This window comes from Poecilia mexicana, unplaced genomic scaffold, assembly GCF_051168715.1.
Source record: "Poecilia mexicana isolate PSO_F unplaced genomic scaffold, ASM5116871v1 scaffold_4, whole genome shotgun sequence".
Lineage (NCBI taxonomy): Eukaryota > Metazoa > Chordata > Actinopteri > Cyprinodontiformes > Poeciliidae > Poecilia > Poecilia mexicana.
Window position 1 is genome coordinate 28,105,989 of NW_028263373.1, and position 21,274 is coordinate 28,127,262.

Genomic DNA, 21,274 nt, shown 5'->3' on the forward strand with positions numbered 1-21,274 from the left:
TGCTTTTTGCGACAGGCTTTGCGTGCCATTATCAGCAGAATCTAAATAACCCAGCCGTGACACAACCAAAACTCGTAACCATTACCGTATTTGGCATCTTATTCTGATTCAGTTCCTCCAACATCTTTTTTTTTTTTAACAAATTAAAAGAAAAGCGTCAACAATTAGCAGTTTTTAACTCTTTGCATAAGAAGTATCATATTCAGTAGAATTATTTTCTGGTTTTATCAACAAAACTAAAAACGGACACGAGTCCAAATATATTGAAATGAGGAAGAGAAAAAAAACTAAATTCAAATAAAGATTAGTCGAATGAAGTTTGAATGCTTTGCATGCAGAGGCAGGTGGAGCACACAGCAGGTGGTGAGGATCAGAAATAAACCAGAAATAAGCTCAGGGTTCCTAAAGATTTTCCATTTCAAACTTTCAGACATTTGCACTATTAGATTTTCTAGTTTAGTTCCTCTTTCGACTGCTTTTACATTTGTGGCTTTAACATTTACTGTAAATTTAGATTAAATATTTGTGCTTCAAAATCCATATCTATTTCTCGCATGTCAACTTAAGGTGTATTATTTCTAATATAACTTTAGTTTGAAATGAGACAACAGGAAGCACTGCAGGACACGATGCACAGATCAGGTTTTTAAGGGCCAATGCTGATTCTTTCTAACTGATTTTTCTGAGATCTGACATGATTTTGATTGGTTCTGAATTTCTCTCAAATATCTAAGCTTTCTTTTAAAAGTACAGTATGTAGTTTTGTTTTGTTTTTTTTATAAAAAAAATAACTATATTTTTGTAGAAATATAGTTGTTATACTGTTGATAGAGCTGTTGCCTTACAGCAAGAAGGTCCTGGGTTCGATTCCCGGCCCGGGGTCTTTCTGCATGGAGTTTGCATGGTCTCCATGCAAACTCCATGCATGGTGGGTTTTCTCCAGGTACTCCGGCTTCCTCCCACAGTCCAAAAACATGACTGTCGGGTTAATTGGTCACTCTAAATTCTCCCTAGGTGTGAGAGTGTGTGTGCATGGTTGTTTGTCCTGTCTGTTTCAGTGTTGCGACAGATTGGCGACCTGTCCAGGTGACCCCGCCTCTCGCCCAGAACGTTAGCTGGAGATAGACACCAGCACCTCCCAACCCCACTTGGGACAAGGGTGTGAGAAAATGAATGAATGGATGAATGGATGGATTGATAGTTGCTATATGTATTTGTTTAAACTGTCACTATGTCCTGACAAATAATGTTTGGGGAGAGTAAATAAATAAATAAAAAAAACAAATCATGCTGCTCTGCCTTCTCCCTGTGGTCCTACTGCCATCAGGAGAAATATGATGCTCAAAAACAACCAATCAGAGCCAGAAGGAGGGACTTAGCACTGTGAATCGTGCTACAAATATGTAAAGAGCATATTTTTACAATAATAAACTTTCTAAAAAGTAACCTTATATAAATAACATTAAACTTAATGTTTAATGTAAATTTAATGTAACATTAACCTGCTACAATTCATGCAATAAATGTAATAAAGCACGACAACAAAGGAAAAACAAATGTGCTGCTGGTTGCTTGGCAAATGCAAAAGTTTTGAATCCAACAGTAACTCAAAGACTTGCAAAATTATCCCAACTTGTGTGACAAAGCTCATGCCTCTAAACTTTACCCGAATAACTGACAATTTAATATCTTTTTTTAAATAAGAGTGAATTCAAATATGATGCATTTACTAAACAGGAAAAAGAGCTTATTTTTAAGTATTTGGCCTACCAAAAACAGGTCAATCTGTTCACCTGTATCATCCCCACTTGGTCTAGTTTGTCACTAAAGTGTAGAAGCATTTTAAGGTAATAAAACACATCCAACAGCTGTCGAACATTTTCTAAAAGAGGAAACACCTTTGTGTTGGACAGAATGATTTACAGTCATGCGTAACAAAATGCAAGATGTCTGACACTTTTAAACCTTCTGTTCAAACAGAGTAAAGTCATCAACTCTAAGGAAGGAAGCGATTGGTTAAGTGAGAAACTGATGCAAAAGCAAGAATCTAACACTGCCTTGAACGACAGTCGCGTCTCTTATAAGTGTGGCAGAATAAACACACTTCAGCAGGTTGGTGCATCGAACTGTGCCAGGCTGGAGGAAGACAACGATCTCAAGACAGAGGTGTGAAAACGTTTAGCTTTAACATGCTGCAGGGTAATAAACCACTGCTTCCGCGTATCAGTGCAAAAACCACGGTTATCTAAAGTGCACGCTATGAAAAATGTAGAAATACACTTTATAAATGTATAAATGTTTACATCTGCAGGAGGGTTGAGTTCTGGAGAATTCAAGGTTATGTTTAAGTTTATGCGTAATCAAATCTCAACTCAAGAAAATTGAGTTGAAAATGATTCGCGGCTGATGACCTTCTGGAGTAAAAAATAGCAAACATGCAACATAATAAAGGTTTATCCACTCACCTGGAGCGGCGGCTAATTTAAACCTGGTTAGTTTCAGTGGTTGTAATGTGCTACAATTACAACCACTGAAAGGTGGGTTGGTCTAACCTGGCTTTATGGTATCCTTAATAAAGACACAGAACCACAGAAGAAGAAAAAACAGGAAAATATATGCACCACTCTCACCAAAAACACCAACAGATGTGGTTAGAAAAGCATCTTCAAGCCTCATCGCCTGCCTGCCTCTCTTCCTTCCTTCTTTCGTGACTTCAAAGCCGACTGAAAACATCTCAAACTCAACAAAATGCAGCAGATGCAAAATGAGCATCAAAAAATATATATGTACTCGTTTCCAAACGTAAACAACAAGCTCATAACACGTGAACTACTACAGCATAGATGAGGGGAGTCCGAGGTGTGACGTTTACAATATTTGGAATTTGGCAAAAAGCAAATCAAACAAATCAAATGGAGCTGATGCTGTTGCAGTAACCAATTAATCACATGATAAATTACAATGATGGCCATAAATTCCATTCTGATGATTAATATTTTTGAAGAGCAATTTTGTTTACAGCTTTCATAATCTACTTCATTTATGGTTTCTCCTCTGTGGTTTTAATTTCACTTATATTTTTTGGTTTTGGTGATTTTGTGTATGTGTGTGTTTTAGGTTATTTGAAATATTTTCCAGTTACATCACATGTGTCAAACTCAAGGCCCGCGGGCCACATGTGGCCCGCCACGTCATTTTATGTGGCCCCCGCAGCGTTTTATAGGCCCATGATTGATTTAAAATAGGTTTTGAACACGAATTGACTACAAACTACATCTCCCATAATGCATTCCGATTGTTACCAGCGAACATTGCGGCTTCTCGCCACTAGAGAGCAGCAGAGTCACCTCAAGCTGCTTATTGATTTTACCAGCGAATAAAACTGAGACGTCGACAAGCTAACATCAAAACGTCCAAGAAAAGAAACATCGATTTACAAGTAAGACTGTGAATGAAGGTGTGTGCGAGTTGGTGTCAGGGCGGGCTACTTTTTTGTTATCCGTTATCTTGACCGACAACAACAACAACAAAATCGGTCATGTACTATTTTTATCCGTGAAATTACAATCATATTAACATCAGCTATTTACTCGCATTTTATGCATTTTGTATAAAAGTGTAGATAAATGTATCTACATTTTTCTCCGTAGTGACAAAAACCACTGACTGAGGCCCCAATAACTTTTAATAAATTAAATTAAACGACTTCACTTAAATTAGCATCACTTCACCCGCTGGGGTCTGAACGCACTTCCTCCTGGTTCCCATCTGCAGAAAAATCTGCGCTAATTCATCACAGTCAGTTGGATCTGTCTGATCCAAACAGATCAACTGATCGATTGAACTCTTTGAGTGTTTTACCCTGCGCGCGGTCCGGTGTGCGCTTTTACCAGGATTTATTTTTTTGCGTGGTTTTGCTTCTCTGAAACGGACAGATGTCTGCAGCTCCTCCAGAACTCCGCTCTCCTGGGTAACGTGCAACAAGGCTCCATTTGTTAAATCCGCTGGATGAGTTACTTCCGCAGTGGTTGAGCAGCGGACTGCGCATGTTACAGTCTAATTAACTAATGCATCGTCATTTATTTCCTCAAGATAAACTGCCGGCTCCTCAAATGGATTAACACAACGTTGCATTCTCTTTAGTTTTCTCTGGTCTGTAATGGAGACTTGAATTTAACGCGCCATTTCAACCAAATATTTTGAATGGGCTTCCTAACCAGACGCTCCAAAGCGTTATTAACAATATGAGGTGTTGTTTAATTTATTTTAAACATCGTATTTTCATACATTTATGCTAGCGCTGCCCAGGTCTAGTTTTCCAGAGCTACCATCTGAAATTTTAGATGCGTTTCTTCTCTAACACACCTGGATCATTGACTCATTATAAGCCTCTACAGAACTGAATGAGGGAAGTCAACCTTTTGTCTGGGATGTGTTTTAGCAGGGATGCATCTAAAAGTTGCAATCTGGAGGACTGGACCTGGGAACTCCTGATTTGTACCGTCAATGTGGCCCGTTGAGGGGGGTCAATATGCTGAAGTGGCCCTTGGTGAAATTGAGTTTGACATCCCTGAGTTACATGATCTTAACAAAATTATAATTTATTGCTCTTTCAGAGAGTGAACTTGCATTGTTATACCATTATCAACATATCACTTGAAAATAGTCTGAAAATAAAATTATTGTTCATCACAATAATTTTGGGATAATTTATCATCCAGCAAAATCAGTTGTTATGACAGGCTTGCAGATGAACTTTTTTTTGTCATTTTTTTCCACTGAGAAGTTTACACATATTTTCTTAAAAAGAGACTGTTGGGAACAAAAAGTATTTTTCTACTTTTGGTAATGTCTATTTGCTTTCCTTTAAGTTTCATAGTGAAACTCGGTGACTTTACTGAGTAAAACAGACCCAATTATTAAACTTGGCTAAGTACAAGAAAGGCTGTCTGAGGATGTTCTTGTATTTATTTCATGCTAAAATACTTTTTCTGGACCAATAAAGTAGAAAACATTTGAAGCAAGAAGTTCTGAAACCGTACACCTGTGGTGTCCAAATTGAGTCCACCAGGGACTCAATTTGCAGGTTTTGGTTGTTACCCTGGTTCAACACACCTGAATCAAATGATATAGTTCATTAGCAGAACTTTAGGAGGTAGTTGGACCACATTGGAAACTGGCAGGACAGAAGCTGGACACCCATACTGAACAGTAACATTCACTAAAAAGGTTGTTCATTAAAGATAGTTTGTTGAACATTTTATGACGTATCTATTTAAAAATGTGGTGTTCGTTTCAGCTTTTCAAACATTATCCGGGTTCATTTGAAAGGTTTCTACAGTGGCTCCTTTTACGTGCTGCTTACAGTGGAAGAATGGGCAGTGAACGCCTCGTGAGATCTAGTTCCTGAACGCAGCAATCCTGGATGACTCGCGCACTAAACTTCAGGAAAAATGTTGCCAAAAAGAGGAAACAATTTGGAAAAGGCAACGATACTCCAAAAGTACAGGTCTATTTTTAACTTTCGACATTCGCAGATGGTTTTGTTGGCTTATTTAAATTTCTTTCTTTAAAGTAAGTTCTACGTTTCGGCTCCAGATAGTGTGTCGGACAGTTTAATTCACTCCAGAAGGTAACGGGTGGTACAAAACAACAGATAAACGATTGAAAAGTGTGAAAACTTGAGAATTCTTTGGTGTGTGTGTGTGTGTGTAGTCCTGCCTCCAACCTGTAATGGCTCTATCCCTGTTCCGTGGCTCGGCCCGAGATTAGTCACAGCTCGGGCCTGTGAGCCAGGAAAATGGCTTTGCGCTGCAACAAGCTGTTCACCTCTACAAGCTAATTATCAGAAGTCTGTCTAAAATCAGCGTGTGTCCCACTGGTTGCTCTCACACAGCGCTGGTTCAAAGAATACAGCCAAAGCCGTGCAACAACTTTTTTTTTTTCTTCTCCCAAGTCGTGGGCGAGGTATCTGGAAGTCCACACACACTGAAACCAACTTCAATCATTTCCACTCACCCGGAGTTGTTGGGAAACTTGTGCGTGAATACACTCCACTACTGCGCCATGTAGCCGGTGGTTTAATCCGTCTCGCGACCCCCGGGCTTCAACGTTTTCGGTCCGTGGGAGTGTTTTTTGTCGTCGGCCGGTGAAGTCTTTCCTCGCTCGGTGTTATCATGGGCGGGGGAGAGAAGTAAAGCAGGGAGTTCCTGTCCCTCAAACAGGGAAACTCAACAGGAAACTGCGCTCCGAGCTGCGGTTCAGGCCTCCTCCACTAGGGCAGGGGGAGACGCAGGAATGTACAGTAAGCCCGCATATATGGAAGGTGATTAGGGCCAAAAGTATACCCGTCCTGGTGATACTATCACGAAACAAATGTCGCAAAAAAAAAAAAACTGCCGCCATAAGGTTGGACTTTCATAAGGAAATTAAGATATTTAAAATTAATAGTAAATAAAACTGTACAAACTTTGTTTTTAAATCAATTGTTATAGGCATGTATTTTCAATTATACAAAATATAGCACTTTCAGTCATTTTAATTGTTTAACTCAATAAATAAATCTGTATGATAAACTGCCATATTCCATGTATGTCACTTAGAAAGGAAAATTATTTTTGTCTTGACTTTCGTCTTGAATGCTAAAGCTAGTTAGCATGGCTAACTAGCAGATGGCAAAAATGGTTTTTCTGTAAGGATGACTTATTTCTCCATCATTTGCACATTTAGCAGCTCAACTTCCTTCTTCGTTGTTGAACTTTTGTGCCATTTCTATGCAGAAGCAATACTGCAACTTTATTTTGTGCTTACGCATATACACATGACATATTTACAATAAACATGACATTTTATGTAAAAAAAAAAAAACATAACTTACAAAAAAACATTTTTTAAATAAAGATCTTGATGTTTGTTGATCAACTAACAATGACTGTCACACTCCCATCAGTCTGAGCAGGTTACATGACAACAGTCAAAGGCAAAGTGATAAGGGTGAAACATGGAGGGTCGCTCAGCACTGCTCAAACCCTGCCATCAGAGAGAGGGCCAGAGACTCCACTGCAGGAAAAAAAAAGAAAGAAGAGGAAAACAAACAAATCATTTTCTCTGTCTGTGTAAAGTGAAGCATTTGACGTTGGGGAATCGCAAATGAACAGGATTGGCTTACGGTGAGGAAAGGAGCCCCGGCAGACAGCTTTATTAAGTATAGTCACCAGGAACATGTGGCAGTTTTTGAAATCAGACTCCATTTTATCAATAGACTCGATCCTGCACAAAGACAAAACATGGGGTCACCATGGAGATTTCAGACAAACAGCCTCGAGGTAAAACTGAGCAAAGTTGCAGTGCAGGTTTTATTCAGGCCTTACTTCCAAGCACCAAATCCAGCTTGCCATCGGTCTGAGAAGATGAGGACCAGATTGAGAACCTTCATTATCGCCTCTTTCACAAAACTGACCTGAGGGAATGAAACGCAGTAGAAGTGAGACTTTTTTTTTTCCTTTTTCTGCTCAGTTCCTCATTTATGTCCATTTTATGCTACGGGTACAGCGCTAAAGAGATGTGTGACAGCTGTATGTGCTGTGTATTTTGTCTACAGCCATTAAAGAGAGCATTATATTAAAGTAATTCACTCAAGTTAATCACCTCAACCTGTGAAGACTGCAGAGTTGAACCGCTAGAACTTGAAACATCAAAACCATTATCGCAGGCTGTCACATTTGTGACGTATGAAAGGATGCAGACAAGTGTTTTCAAAAGATGTTGAAAAATAAAATAAAATAAATTCAGTTTGGATTTGTTACAATTGGTAGTGAGGAACAAGGTGCGAAGGGCTATTTATTTGCTTTATCTTGTAGTTTTATCTTTTTACTTTGCTCTTAAGACTAAAATTGCCTCAAGTTTTTTTTCCTGTCTTTTATTCTGTCAAAGTGGAAAAGCTACAGGTAAAATTCAATAAAATATTTTGAATGTGCTACTTTAATAATAACAGTTAAATCTTTTGGCTACAAACACTTTTTTTGGACGTGGCGTAAAACAAAAGGATGAATGTTTGGAAATGAACCACATGCCTGCTGTTAAATACGGTGGAGGTGCTATGATGCTGTGGGCCCGTTTCTCTTCCAAAGGTCCTGACAAACTTGTTAGAATGCTTTCTACCACAAATTCATTCAATTACCAGTATATTTTACATGAATAATAAATTTAAAAAAAAAAAAAAAACACTTTCTGGCAGTAAACTGAAAATGGATCCTCACCGGATCTTTTTAATCAGGATAAATTAAAGCATCTGATCAAATCGGCACAGGATGGGTTCACCAGACACAAAAACTCATCCTAAATCAATTACCACCTTGGTGTCGGGTCCTACACCTACGGAAAACCAGCGGGGTTTCACTCTCTGTGCAAGAACTCCTTTTGAAAACACGGTGTCGTCTTACTGGGTTTAATGTGGTACTGTCAACACCAATAATTGTGCCACTGGTTGTTGATCATTCCACCTCTGAATCATTGCTTTCAGAATTCAGCACAGCGCATTTCACCTTTTCCCTCAGCAGACAGCGGTCATGGATGGTCGCCAAGTATCTGTAGTGGATCTTGATCAGCTGGTCCAGGTCTTTTGCTTCCTGTACTTGGTGCTGAAACTCCAGACCAGTGCTGTGCAGAATCTGCCAACACACAGAGGAGACACCTCTCACTTTTCAGACTGCAAATGAGAAGATTACGTAAAAAAAAAAAAAAAAAAAGACTGAGGTGGTTTGGAGCTCATGCTTTCATCTCACGGACTCTGGAAGCAAAAAGGGTTGTTTTGGTTTACCGACAATCAGCTGCTAACGTTTTCCAAAGCTTTAAGACAATTTGGATCAGATTCTGCTCAACGACAGAGACCTGCTACAAACATCCGCTATTGAAACTGTTCTGCAAGAGAAAGCCAGAGAAATTAGCAAAATGTGAGACGTAATGTCACCTCTGGAGGAGCTTCAGAGATCAGCTGATCAAGTGGGGGAAATCTAACACGCACACACTGTAACAACACAACATTTTACCAAGTAGTTTGAAAGTATCTTAGTACACTTAAAATAAGACAAAATTAACTTACAAGCAACTTTTCCAGAAGATGTAGCGGCTTATTTTAAAGAAACAGTTCCTGATAAAGCGTTAGTTCCACCAGCAGAGTCATTTCACTTTTAACGACGGAAAAATGTCGTTATAAGTGAAATAAATCTGCCAGTTGAACTAGAACTTTTTTAAATCCAATAGTGAGCAATTAGTTACTTAAAACAAGCTCCTTTATCTTGCTGAAAATTTACTTGGAAGTTAGTACACTTGAAATAAGATTAAACTAAGATATTTGTACTTGAAACCAGACCAAAAATACTTAGATTTTGTATTTTTGCAGCGCATCAAACCATGTTGCTGTATTAGAATGACCCAGTCAAAGTTCAGATCTAAATCTTATTGAGAATCTGTGCAAGGAAATGAAAACTCACTAACTAGCTCCCCATTCCAATCTGACTGAGCTTGGACTATTTTCTTTAACTGAGAAAACCTTCAGTCTCCTTGTGGACAGGAGCCTCCTCTTACTCTGGTCATGATGTAGTTGTGGAGGCTGTTGACGAAGTGCATCAGCTTAACGCGCAGCAGACACATTCTGTGAATCTGCTGGCTTATCGGCTCTTTCAGCTTTGCTTCCTCAGCAGGAGATCCTTCCAGTTTCTTTGTGACTTCTGCAAAATCTAAATAAAAACACAGGAAAAAGCACTTAAGCAACAACATAAGCTCCTTGGTATTAACTTGACCCGCCGCATTTAGAGGAAGACACAATCTCGGCGTCGCTCTAAGAACGCCACAGTCACACCGGATACATTCCCGTTGAGCAAACTGGAATTACAAAAATAAATCTGCTTAGTGGAAACACACCAGTTTTGAAAATGACACTTTTTTTTTTTCCAACAAAAGCTTTTTTGCGTTTGGATGAGTTGATGTTTCGGCTGAATCACAATTAGTAGATTTTGCAATATACTAATAGCCGTGTGTTGCCATGGAAACACTTTTTAGCATTGTACGAGTCACATGATCAAAAACCGGATATTGACACCAGATGAAAAGATGAAGGGAGCAGGACTACTAAGAGGGCCATACTGAGGACGTTCACACATAAGCAAAAACTGAACTGCTTCCCAGCATGCATGATGTGTCTAATGTTAATAACATTTCTAATGATAACGGAGAATAAAAAGTGGCTTTGGTTTGGTAAGACGTCTTAATACCAAAATATTTAGGGAAAAAAAACAACAAAAAAAAAAAACAAAGACGATCATTTTAATAATTTTCAGCTGTGGTGGATGTGAGCGTCTCCGCTCTGGCCTCAGTTCTTACCGCTGAATCGAAGCGTGTCCAGGCTGTATTTAGCCCATTTAATCTGCAGCAGGAGAAGGAACACTTGATTGTAAATCTTCTGGCACTCAGAGCTGATCACAATATCTACGGGCCAGGGGACCTGAGGAGAGCAAACCAAGCAAGTTTCAGCATCACACGTTTACCAGGCAAGAACGATACGCAACGCCTCCGTTTACCTTGTAACTCAGGGTCAAGACCTCTAAATTATTCACTGGGTGCTTCTTCCTGGACGCGTCCAGAGGCTCCAGGAAGACCGACAACCTATAGGATATGAAATATTAAAGGAAATATTTGCTTCGCAATTCTCAGATTTACGACAACGTATTAGGGCCAGCGTAGATGTCCGTGAAAAAAATGATTGAGAATAATCTCAGAAATCTTTTAGAAACCCCCCCCCCCAAAAAAAAACAGGGACATTTGTGAGAAAAAAAACTCGCACAAAGATTTTAGATTAATCTCTGGGTTGGAAAACTCAAAAATACGCACAAAAAAGAAACTCAGATATTTTTAAATCTCTGAAATTTACAAGAAAAAAACTTGAAAATTGAGTTTTATAAGTTGTGAATTTTCAACTTTTGAAATTCAGACATTTCCACGATCATTTCTACAAAATTTCTGAGCTTAATCTCAGATTTTCTGAGTTATTTCTGGCAAATTTTCAAACTCAGAAATTTCCAGGCCTTTTTCTAAACAAAAAAACAAAAAAAATCTTACATTAATCTCAAAATGTTACATTTTTTTCTAGGAAATTTTCTCTCTCACTCATTTTCTTTTGGGGAAAAAATTGCCCTAATACACCATGGTACAGTTTTCACTCCGCTACTGAAAGCAAAGACATGCAGTACCTGCTGCTGTCCTCAGGGTAGCGCTGTCCCACTGCCTCCTGCAGCTGCACGTTGAGAAAAGAAGGCTGCTGCCAGCTCTCCTTCTCCTGCACCTTGTCAAAGATGGCGGTGTAGAAGTCATACATGGTGTCTCCGGCTTCCAGCAGGAAGTAGTTCCTCATGGCTTGGAGGTATTCCAGCAACCTGCCGAAAAACAACAACATGCTGGATACGATCTGACACAACAGGAAGCGCTTAGAGCAACAAGAATAAAAATAAATAAATAAACACAGCGGTGCCAACTTGTAGTCTTTCTTCAGAGTCTTCATGAGGTTGCCGCAGCACTCGATGTACCGCCGCTCGATGTGGGGGTAGAGGCAGGAGCGCAGGGTGAGCTCAAAGGTCTGGCAGGTGACCGACTGAGACGAGCGGTCCACAATGAAGTCGCCGCCAGAGAAACGCTCGTGGAAGTCACTCTGCTCCAAGTAGAGTCTGAAGAAGGAGGTGCATGAATGCCACATTCATTTTGGGCTTCTAATTTTTTCTTTGAACCCACTCTGTCTTTAAAAGGCAGTAGTATGTGTTTTCCAGCCACCTAGTGCCATTTTAGAGCACAATCAAGTAACTCTTACTTTTATAAAAATGTTATATATCAAATATCACTTAAAAGAAAATTGACTTCGACATTCAATGCCTTGAAATTGGGCCTCTGTTTCTTTAAAAACTCTTGTTTTTACTGAAACTTGGCCTTCAGGAAGTCATCACAACATGGCTCCTCAATTAACCCTTTAACTGCGTTTTTACTGAGCAGTAGCTCCTATAATGAGCTCAGCTGATGCTCAGTTCCACCAGGTGTTTGCTAATTGCTGCTGGCTAGTCTGAAGGAGCTGAGTGGGGGATGGCTGCACTGTAGAAGCTCAGAAACTGCAGCTCTGAATAGGAGCTTTGTCCTCAAAGGCGGAGTTAGGTCCACTCAGGTGTTTTGCACAGCTGAATGGTTGCCATGGGAGATTAAAGGATTTCTCAAACATGCATGAAAAAAAATCAAGGCAACACTCCAGGTGCGTTTTTGATGATGGAATAACACTATAACATGTAAAGTAAAAAAAAAAAGTTGATTTTACATAATTCTGCCCCTTTAAGTCAGATGTAAAAACATACTATTACTTCCAATGCTTGTAGCTTTCACAGAAATACTTTAATTATTTTTCCCAGCAAAGCCACAGTTACCATTAGTTAAGCAAAAAAAGGTGATTCAGTTTGTTGCTACCTGGCGAAGTTGATGGCTAAGAGTGGATCGTGGACGTCGTCGATCTCCAGGTGCTGCGCCATGATGGATTGCATCTTCACGAGGCTCCTGGTCGTGGCCTGCTGCTCGGTCATCTTGTCGTTCAGGGATTCCTCTGGGCTGCTCAGGCGGGACTGCACAGACTCCAGAAACAGCGTGTACAAACTCTTCCTATCTGCATCTGCAATGTTATTTTTCTGAGGTCGTGAACGTATTCCTTCAAAAAAAAAACACGACTGTTATGACGCACTACCAGGACAAACACCGACCTCTGGAGGATCTCTCAGAATCCTGGGTTTCCTTACAGTGCAGATTTTTGAGCAACTGCATGGACTTCCCGGCCATGATGATCTGCTTCAGCACCGGTTTGAGGAAGGACACCATGGTGAGCTGCCTGTTGCTGGAGCCCGGATCCCCGCTGGAGCTCCCGCTGGCTGCGTCGTTCAGCTTTTCCTCGCTGTCCACCATCTCGGAGACGCTGTACAGAGTGTAGGTGGCGTACCAGAAGTCCCTGTGGTTTACTGGGACGTCCTTATTTCTGGTAAACAAAACAAAACAAAGATGTTCTGGATTTCATAACATTAACGGTTGCGACTCTGCTTTGGTGGCTTTCCGCAAATATTTAGACTGCTTGAATAGTGTCTCACAACTACAAACATACACACTTTATCGAGACACAAAGCAAAACATACTGAGGATATGGAATGGTGAATGATTCTTTTTAATCATTACAAATTAAAAAAAAAAAGCCATCTTCAAATTTGTGCTTACAATTTGCTACATATGTGGGAAGAAGTGTGTGTAAGGATTCCTTGAAGCTAACCTTTGGATGATGAACTCTTTGGCAGGGTCAAACAGATGGCCGTGAACAATCCACTCATCCACAATCTCCAAATACGGCCTGACCGTCTCAGTCCACAGAGAAAAGAGCAGAGCCACCTGGTAGAGAAAGAACAGCCACACATTAACCAGCGGTGGGCACCGCTAACTGAAACGTTAGAGACACTAATGCTAAATCACTGCACCAAGACGGTATTTATTGGAAGCTAATGCTAAAGCTTTATACCAGCTTTGTGTTTAGTGGAAGCTAATAATAAAGCACTTACTTCAATTCAAACTGGCCTTGAAAGACTACAACCTTCAAACACCAATTTCATTTTGCCATGTATAACTTACATGTTCTATAATTTCCCTATATATTGTATTTATGTTTGCATGTTGTTCTCTACTTTCCATGTTTTATTTTATGTTATGAAGATAACGGTCTTCAGCACTTTCAAAATAAGAGCATGAATAAAAACGTTTAACTACTAGAATTAATTCTTGATAGTCGATAACCCAAAGTTTCAACACAAATGTCAAACTTTATTCAACTTCTAGATTACAACACAGGCGAGTAGCTTTAGAAGTGCGCTGAATGTTTTCATAGTTAGCAATAGCGCTATACAAAACAAAACAAAAAAAAATTGCTCTGCTATTAGCACAGTAGCGGTTTTGCAGAAGTGTGTACAAAATTTCAATAACTCTGTTTCTTTGTTAATACCCAGAAACTCCACCTTTATGTTTAGGATAATAATAATAATAATAATACTCACAGCTTGCTCTGATGCATCTCCAACACTGTCATACTCTATAATAGCTTTGTAGAGAGTATTGAGCAAGTGAGAGGCCCGCACAACATTTGGGGTTGCCGGGGGAACTTCAGCGACTCCCGTGCAAAAGACTTTGTGCAACACTTTGATCTGGGCCAGGTGAGGACTGAGACGCTCTAGAACGCCGGACAGGGTCACCGTCTCCTCTGCAAACAGACAACAGTTCATACAAAGCATGAAACCTCGGGAAACACATCAACACTCAGTAATAACATGGACAGGTTTTCCCTTTAGGATTAGATTGACGCAAACAGTAATGGGGTAGATGTCATCATGGTAATCATCGAAAGATTTTGTCCCTCGGAATATATGCATCTGTGTTTGCGTAGCTCAGACATTTTAGGCCAATTTAAGGAACAAAGAGCGATTCTAAATGGTTTTAAGCATAAATAGCCTATGGCCATTTAAAGTCGTATTTATTCAACTCTGAAAAATGACTTTAAAATAAAAGAAACAGAATGAGACCCAGGCGTCCCCAGGACCTCTCACTGTTTACACAGTCAATGGCGAAGCTCTGCTGTGGCTCTGTTGTCAAAGGAAATCCAAAACAAACTCTTTACGATAGTGAACTCGAAGCTTGCTGTACTGCTTACCGTTGCTGATGACCTCTCGCTCGATTGCGGTCAACTCTTCTTTGAAGCTGGCAAAGTATTTGTTGAGAGCCCAAACAAAAGCCTGGTAGGTCCTGAAAGGCGGCTCCGAGCCCTTCCGGTAGCCGTGGGAGGAGGCGGAGCCCGGCGGGCCGGGCTCGGAGCTGTGGCCCGTCACCTCGTCGATGAACCTCTGCAGCCTGAACACCGCCTGTCCGTACACGGCGACGTGTTCCAGCACAGAGTGCAGGCAGTTCTGCAGAACAAAAACACGACATCCTTTTATCAAAAAAAAAAAAGAAAAGAAAAGAAAAAGCACCTGGTATAACATCAGCAATTAGGGATGCAAGTTATCAATTAATGAGTAAATCCAAAGTTGAAGGATCTCACCAATCGAGGGGTGCTTAATTGGTAAATTAAGCACCCGTCTTTCTATAATGGAAAGGCTACATTTTCCACAACAAGCTGAATCTTAAAACTTTGTTTAATTTTAGCAGTATTTCGGGTCAGCCAGCGGTATTCAATATGGACAGAATAAACGAAAAATTATGGTTTTCTCAGCCTGGTAAATTTAGACGTAGTCATAAAATATAACAAAACAGGAACCCTCTTAAGAGGTGAAGAGATGAAAATTATATGTAAAAATACTCAATTCCAAATGAACAGAGAGATGTTCAGAATGTTAAAACTTCCCTCCATGAAGTGCACAAACTCACACAGAGCCGGCCCAAGGCACATGTGAACCCCGCACCACCAGGGGGCTCCCATGAGCAAAATGCTAGTATGACAAACAAATATATATATTTTTAAAAAGAAACACTGAATAATACAAACTAATTGCTTTATACATATGGAAAAAACTATTTCTATATTATTTTTACAGTTGGTACACGTCTAATAGGTTAATCTCTTCCTGCTGTCGGCTGCTGCCACTGTTGGGGGGGGAAAATATAAGATATTGAACTTGTTAAATTGTTTTCTGTGAATTCAGCATTTGTCTGCTGATGTGATGTTACTTTAGAAAAGTTGAAATAATATGGCACACTTACACTCTGCATTTCAAAATCCAAATTTTTTTTTTTTTTTTTTTTTTACCGGTAAAGGTAAAATCAGTAGTTATAGTAGCACCGGGACAATGTAAGCTATGTAAATGACTCTGATGACAGCAGGTATTTAGCGATATCGAGGTGATAGCTTAAGGCGCTTGCCGAGTGTTTGTTTCAAAATAGAATCACATTCAGCGCATTTTCCATCCCACACCGGACTCGGTTTTGACCGTTTCTCTTTCCCATTCTGCCATCTTTATTCCTGTATCAGGTGGATCTGCTTAAGGATGACCAGCGGCGACCTCTGCTGGATGGAGGGCAAACTACAACACTAAAAGAAAAAGGTCTCAGCGGACATTATTAATCGATTTGGAACTACTTTTAAACTTATAAACCATTAATCGACAACTAATTCTAACTCAATTAAGTGATTGCATCCCTGTCGGTAATGTTTGTGTTTTTTTCCCCTCTTCAAAAAACAACAAAAAAAAACTTACACTTGTCAGATGGGTTACCACCACGTTATTCCTCACCGACACTTTGCCTTCATGATGCTGGAATATAAAGTGTTTCTTCACCCCGGAGAGAAGCCTGAAAAACACACAGATCATCCCCGTGACAAAAAAAAAAATCAATACGCCAACACAATTACCTCATCGATCCGGGGAGGATCCGTGAGTCCCGGGTTCAACAAGACACTTAAACTCGTGTGAGAGGAGCAGAAGATCGTTTTCTGTGTACTTTTGTGCAGCGAGTGAGTAGGCTCAGCGTCACCGGATTCTTACCACAAGGTTTCCCGTACGACCTGAGTCTCTGTGACGAAGGCTTTTTCTTCTGGCAGATACAGAGGATCTGTGTTATACAAGTGCTGGTCCCTGAAAGCAAGAACACCTGAACGTCACACAACCTTTCAACTCAGGAATAAGAGGAAAAGTTGTTTATGTCATGTAGAACATAGAAAGAAAAAAAAACATTGATTTGCATAGTGTTAAGATTCACTTCCTATGTAATAGTTCCAAATGTGTAATTTGCAACTTCTTGCAAGCCCACTTTTATGATTTATACCACATTAAAATTTGATACCAATATTAATATAGAATTTCCCCCAGCCCCATGAGTTCAGATCCACATGTTACTGATTAAAGTCAAATTTTATCTTAAAGGAGTCTGAAATCTTACCAAACGTTGAGCAGGTTGGAGTGTAAATGCAAGCTGTGGGAGAAACGAGGAGCGTGAGCGACCCAGTACGGAGTCACCACATGCTGTTCAAGCCAGGCCCGGGTGTCTGGTTCCCCCACTGGGGAAAAAGTAAAAATAAAAAATACATACCAAAACGTGGTTATTTTAAAGCTATAACACACTATTCCTGCAGTATGTTACAGAATGATTTGTACCTCCTGCAATTTCCCACATTTTTTGTCAGATTGCAACTAAAAAGCTTAATGTGTTCTGTTGGGATTTTTGTATCAGACCGACAAAGTAACAGGAAGTACATGTAAAAAATAAATAAAATAATGTACTTTTTTTTCTTTTACAAATAAAAATTTGAAAGACTTCCAATGTCTTTCAAATTGGAAGACATTTCAATGTCTTCCAATCTCTATGCATTTATCTCTAAATGCATAGAGATATGCATTTAAAATAACTGTTAGTTTATAAACCATTGCATTTTGGCTTCATGTGACAGTAAAACTAACACATAGCCTTGAACACACCATCCCAACTAAAAAAAACTGGTGGTGGCAGCATCATACTGATGATTCTTTTCTTTTATTCAGGGACATGAAGTGTAAATAAACTAGATACAGGACAAAATTGGATGGAAGGATGCAAGATTTAAAGTTTAAAATTTCTCCTTCCAGGAAGACAACCCTAAACATATGAAGTGCCCGCAGTTAGAACGGCCTAATCAAATCCCAGACCTAAATCCAACTGAGAATCCAGTAGGCAAGACTGGAAAAGGTGATATTTACAGACAATTTCCAGACTGAAACCTCTGCTCTGGCAACAATAAACGGAAAATTAAACACATTCCAGTCTGCGGCTCTACCGCGAATGATTTCTACGATTGTTGCTGCGTTTTCAACGCACCCGTCCATGCGACTGGCACCGTCTTGCTGGTGGTGTCCTGGTCCTCCTGGGGGGTTCTGTCCAACTGGATCCCAGAGTCCTCCCTGCTGATTGGCTGCTGCCCGTCGTCATCCTCGCTTTCGTCCTCCGACCACTCCTACGGAAGAGCGAGGTGACAACATACGGCCATGGAAACGCGCTTAAAGGGAGTCGTCGTTCCAAGACCCACCGGCGTGTCCGGGAACGGCCCGGCCTCCACGTCCTCCCCTTCCATGAGGTACTTGGCCCAGTCAAACTCATCTTCCGGTTCTGAATGGACACGCGATTAATTGTTGACGGTGAGGGGGAGGGAGGTGAATGATTCCAAAGTGTAAAATAGCAGAAGAAAAGCTCACCGGCATCTTTCACTCTGGGTCTCTCAGTGAAGTTTGTGTTTGAGGGAGAATCTGACAAGAAAAGCAGCAGAGACAGGATCCCGTAGTGTGTGTCTGTCTAAAAAAAATAAATAAATAAAAAGTGAGTGGAAGAGTTTGAAAGTTTAGTGGAAGGTTATGCAATCTGGAACACTGCTTTCCCCATCTGCTATCAGGATGTTGTGGCATTAAAAAAAAAAAGAGAGAGAAAAGAAACGCAGGACATGATAAAATGTGTTGGCCAACGCTGTTTGTGTTGGCTCGTATGAGAATTCGTGTTTTAAATTTTCACACTCGGTTCATTACCTTCGCTCCGTTGGTTTTGGGTAGTGGTGAGTTCAGGAACTCCTCGGTCAGTCTCCTCCAGCTGCCCGCCTTACTCAGGTCAGAGTGGACCATCAGCTTTTCATAGATTCTTGAAGAAGAAGAAGAAGAAGAAGAAGAAGAAGAAGAAGAAGAAGTAGAAGAAGACGAAGAAGACGAAGACGAAGAAGACGGAGAAGAAGAAGAAGAAGAAGAAGAAGAAACCCAGATTATGCATAACAGCATTGTGCAATATGTGTCATTTATTTCATTATGATAGAACAAATTCTTACGCTTCTAATACACTTTAAACTGGAAAAGAAAAAATTGAGAAATAGACTAAATACAAAAAATACTAAAAGAAAAAGAAAATGTTTGAAAAATCTAGTCTGAATCTACCTGATTAGGTGTGTTCATTTAGAGATTATCGTCATTCAACTAAACATTTAAAATGTACATACTGATCCAAACTTTGTTCCAATAATAAAATAATCAAATAAGTACATTTAAAAAACAAAAAAGTATGAACATAAATACAATTAATTACTATTATTCCAGGACTTCAACACATGTAACAACTAGCTCATTAAATTCAGTTCAAACACATTTTATTTATTCAAAAGGGAAAGCAGGGAAAGTCATAAGTCATAACTTCAAAGTGTATCCAATGAGTCATTGTGGATCTCTGGTAGCAGTCTCGCAACGAATCCGAAGTGGCCTCTTACTGAAAACTGTTGCTGCATCACTGACGGTGATGACTTGCTAAAAGGCTCAAATCCAGGCAGAAGAGACGATATGCAACAGTAACATGGATGACGCAAACAGTTATTGGCAAGGTCTGCTAATCCACCTCATTTGCTGCTTCTCTTTTAATCAGTTCGGCAGTCAGAAAGTAGTTAGGGTTGTGGATTAGAGGAGAGAGATGGAACTTCCTCCTTCTCTCTCTTTGCATCCATGAAGTTTCATTTTCAACTCCCCTAGGATTTGGGGTCATAGTTCAGGTAGGATTTGAAGGTTTGGGATGCCAATCAGTTATGAGAGCAACATATTGTTGCCACGGTTACGCAGCATAACAACTGTCCGAAAATGGGGGTGGGGGGAGTAAAATGTGATCAAAAGTCTAGAAAAAGGAAAAATCTGAACTAACATTACAAGGTTAGTTCTGACCATGAGCGACACAGTTCTTATAATTACAAGATTTTTTTTTATCTTTTCACACCATCACAAAAACTATGTTTTGCTCTTAATATGTAATGTCATCTATTTTGATACTAAAGGTTGTGCAGTTTGACTTTTTTTTCCTTTTTCTTTTGTTTTTGCTTCATTGCCCATGTATAAATAAAAAAGACACACTATAAATTTAATACATTTTATCAAGGCCAAACTTGTAATATGGAACGTACAAAACCCGCAGAGTGAAATGATGGATGGGACATTTAGACAATAAGACTGAGAATAGTCTAAAAATACATATATTTTCCAGACTCTACTTTCTTTTCCATACTAGTCCAGAGCAGTTAATTGATTAAATCAAAAATATTTCAGAGTGCGTGGGAACTGTGAATAGCACGAACTAGTAGAGGAAAACAACCGCGTACCTAAAGGGAAGTGAGAAAATTAGACGACACCTCCCTGGAAACACTTACTCACCCATTGATTGTGCGTTGAATTTTATGACTGTCAGCATCCAAATACCGATGAAATCTGCCGGAGGGAGCACACAGTTAGCCATCACCTTCTTGCAGCTAGCTAGCGTTGTTGACAGGCTAGCTCCGACTCAACCAGCGCAGGACGGACTCACTTGAAGTTTGACCAAGCGAACTTCAGCGCCAGTTGGAAGTTCTGGTCTTCCTCGTCTTGCACTCCGCAGATGCACCTGATCAGCCTCTTCGTCTCTCTCTCCGTCTCCTTTTCGAAAGTGCTCCAGTGTGCCATGTTACCGCAGCTACTGATGCTGCAGTTAGCTTCAGGCTACTACAGCTGCATCCAACTGACAGTCGTTGACATGTAGCCGCTTTGGTGGCTCTGCGAGAACCGGGAGTGGGTCGAAATGTGTTTATTTGCCACAAAAATGTGAGACGTTAAGCTGTTTTTGTTAATCGTTTTCTGCATTACCGCGCTTCGTTTCTCTGGAAATAAGAGCAAGTGCGCATGCGCAAGATGTAGAGGCGTGTTTTTTTTTTCTTTTTCATCCGAATGGTTCCAAGGTTAATGCTAATAGCGGCTAAATTTACGGATATAATTAATCTTTCACAACGAAATACATCTGTGCTCATTCTCTCCAGAAGTTGGGCACTTGTATCTTCCTTTTAATATATGTCCTTGGTGCTTGTTGTCATTTTCTAAGTTTACTAAGCTCCGCCCACAAACAGATTTAACCATAGCCCCGCCTTCACTCTCTGTAATTTCTGAACAGCTCCACAAAGAGGAAAATAAATAGATTATTTCGTCAAGCTAAGCTAAGCTACTTAGTAAGTGCTTAAAATATTAAATTAATGAGCAAAATTTATCTCGTGGTTTCTTTATTTATTTGTAGCGGGGCGTGACTTGCCCGAACAAACGCACGAACACAAGACCCGTTCCCTTACAGTCAACCGGTGGATGACTCGGGTAGTAGTGATGTTGAGGCGGTGTGGAAAATGTTTTTGTGTAGGTAAGAGACAAATACATTATTCGATAAAGAGATT

The 21,274-nt window shown here is 40.0% G+C and overlaps 2 protein-coding genes across 2 annotated transcripts in view; both read right to left on the reverse strand.

Moving 5' to 3' along the window:
- cyfip1 (cytoplasmic FMR1 interacting protein 1) overlaps positions 1–6,271 on the reverse strand; it is a 34,085-nt gene extending 27,814 nt beyond the window's left edge. Inside the window, exon 1 of the mRNA XM_015004091.2 lies at positions 6,019–6,271. The gene's annotated coding sequence lies outside the window, so the exon portion shown is untranslated. The remainder of the gene's footprint in view (positions 1–6,018) is intronic.
- Positions 6,272–6,758: 487 nt separating this feature from the next.
- Positions 6,759–21,274, reverse strand: tubgcp5 (tubulin gamma complex component 5). The gene is made up of 23 exons (XM_015004088.2): positions 20,389–21,274; positions 20,238–20,291; positions 18,591–18,699; positions 18,267–18,363; positions 18,101–18,180; positions 17,893–18,028; positions 16,981–17,098; positions 16,587–16,676; positions 16,299–16,392; positions 14,759–15,011; positions 14,109–14,311; positions 13,337–13,452; positions 12,783–13,051; positions 12,496–12,694; positions 11,529–11,717; positions 11,247–11,429; positions 10,578–10,662; positions 10,381–10,501; positions 9,586–9,737; positions 8,544–8,669; positions 7,371–7,459; positions 7,169–7,269; positions 6,759–7,059 (listed from the first exon to the last, which is right to left on the reverse strand). The coding sequence occupies exons 1-23, from the start codon at positions 20,520–20,522 to the stop codon at positions 7,013–7,015; spliced, it is 3,045 nt and encodes a 1,014-aa protein (XP_014859574.2). The 5' UTR covers positions 20,523–21,274; the 3' UTR covers positions 6,759–7,012.

Bases quoted from the DNA above. Each gene is read 5' to 3' on its own strand.
- tubgcp5 (XM_015004088.2), bottom strand. From the start codon at position 20,522: ATGGCACACTGGAGCACTTTCGAAAAGGAGACGGAGAGAGAGACGAAG. The intron at 20,292-20,388 runs GTGAGTCCGTCC...TCCCTCCGGCAG, and splicing joins TTCGCTTGGTCAAACTTCAA to ATTTCATCGGTATTTGGATG. The intron at 7,060-7,168 runs GTAAGCCAATCC...TTTTTCCTGCAG, and splicing joins CCGGGGCTCCTTTCCTCACC to TGGAGTCTCTGGCCCTCTCT.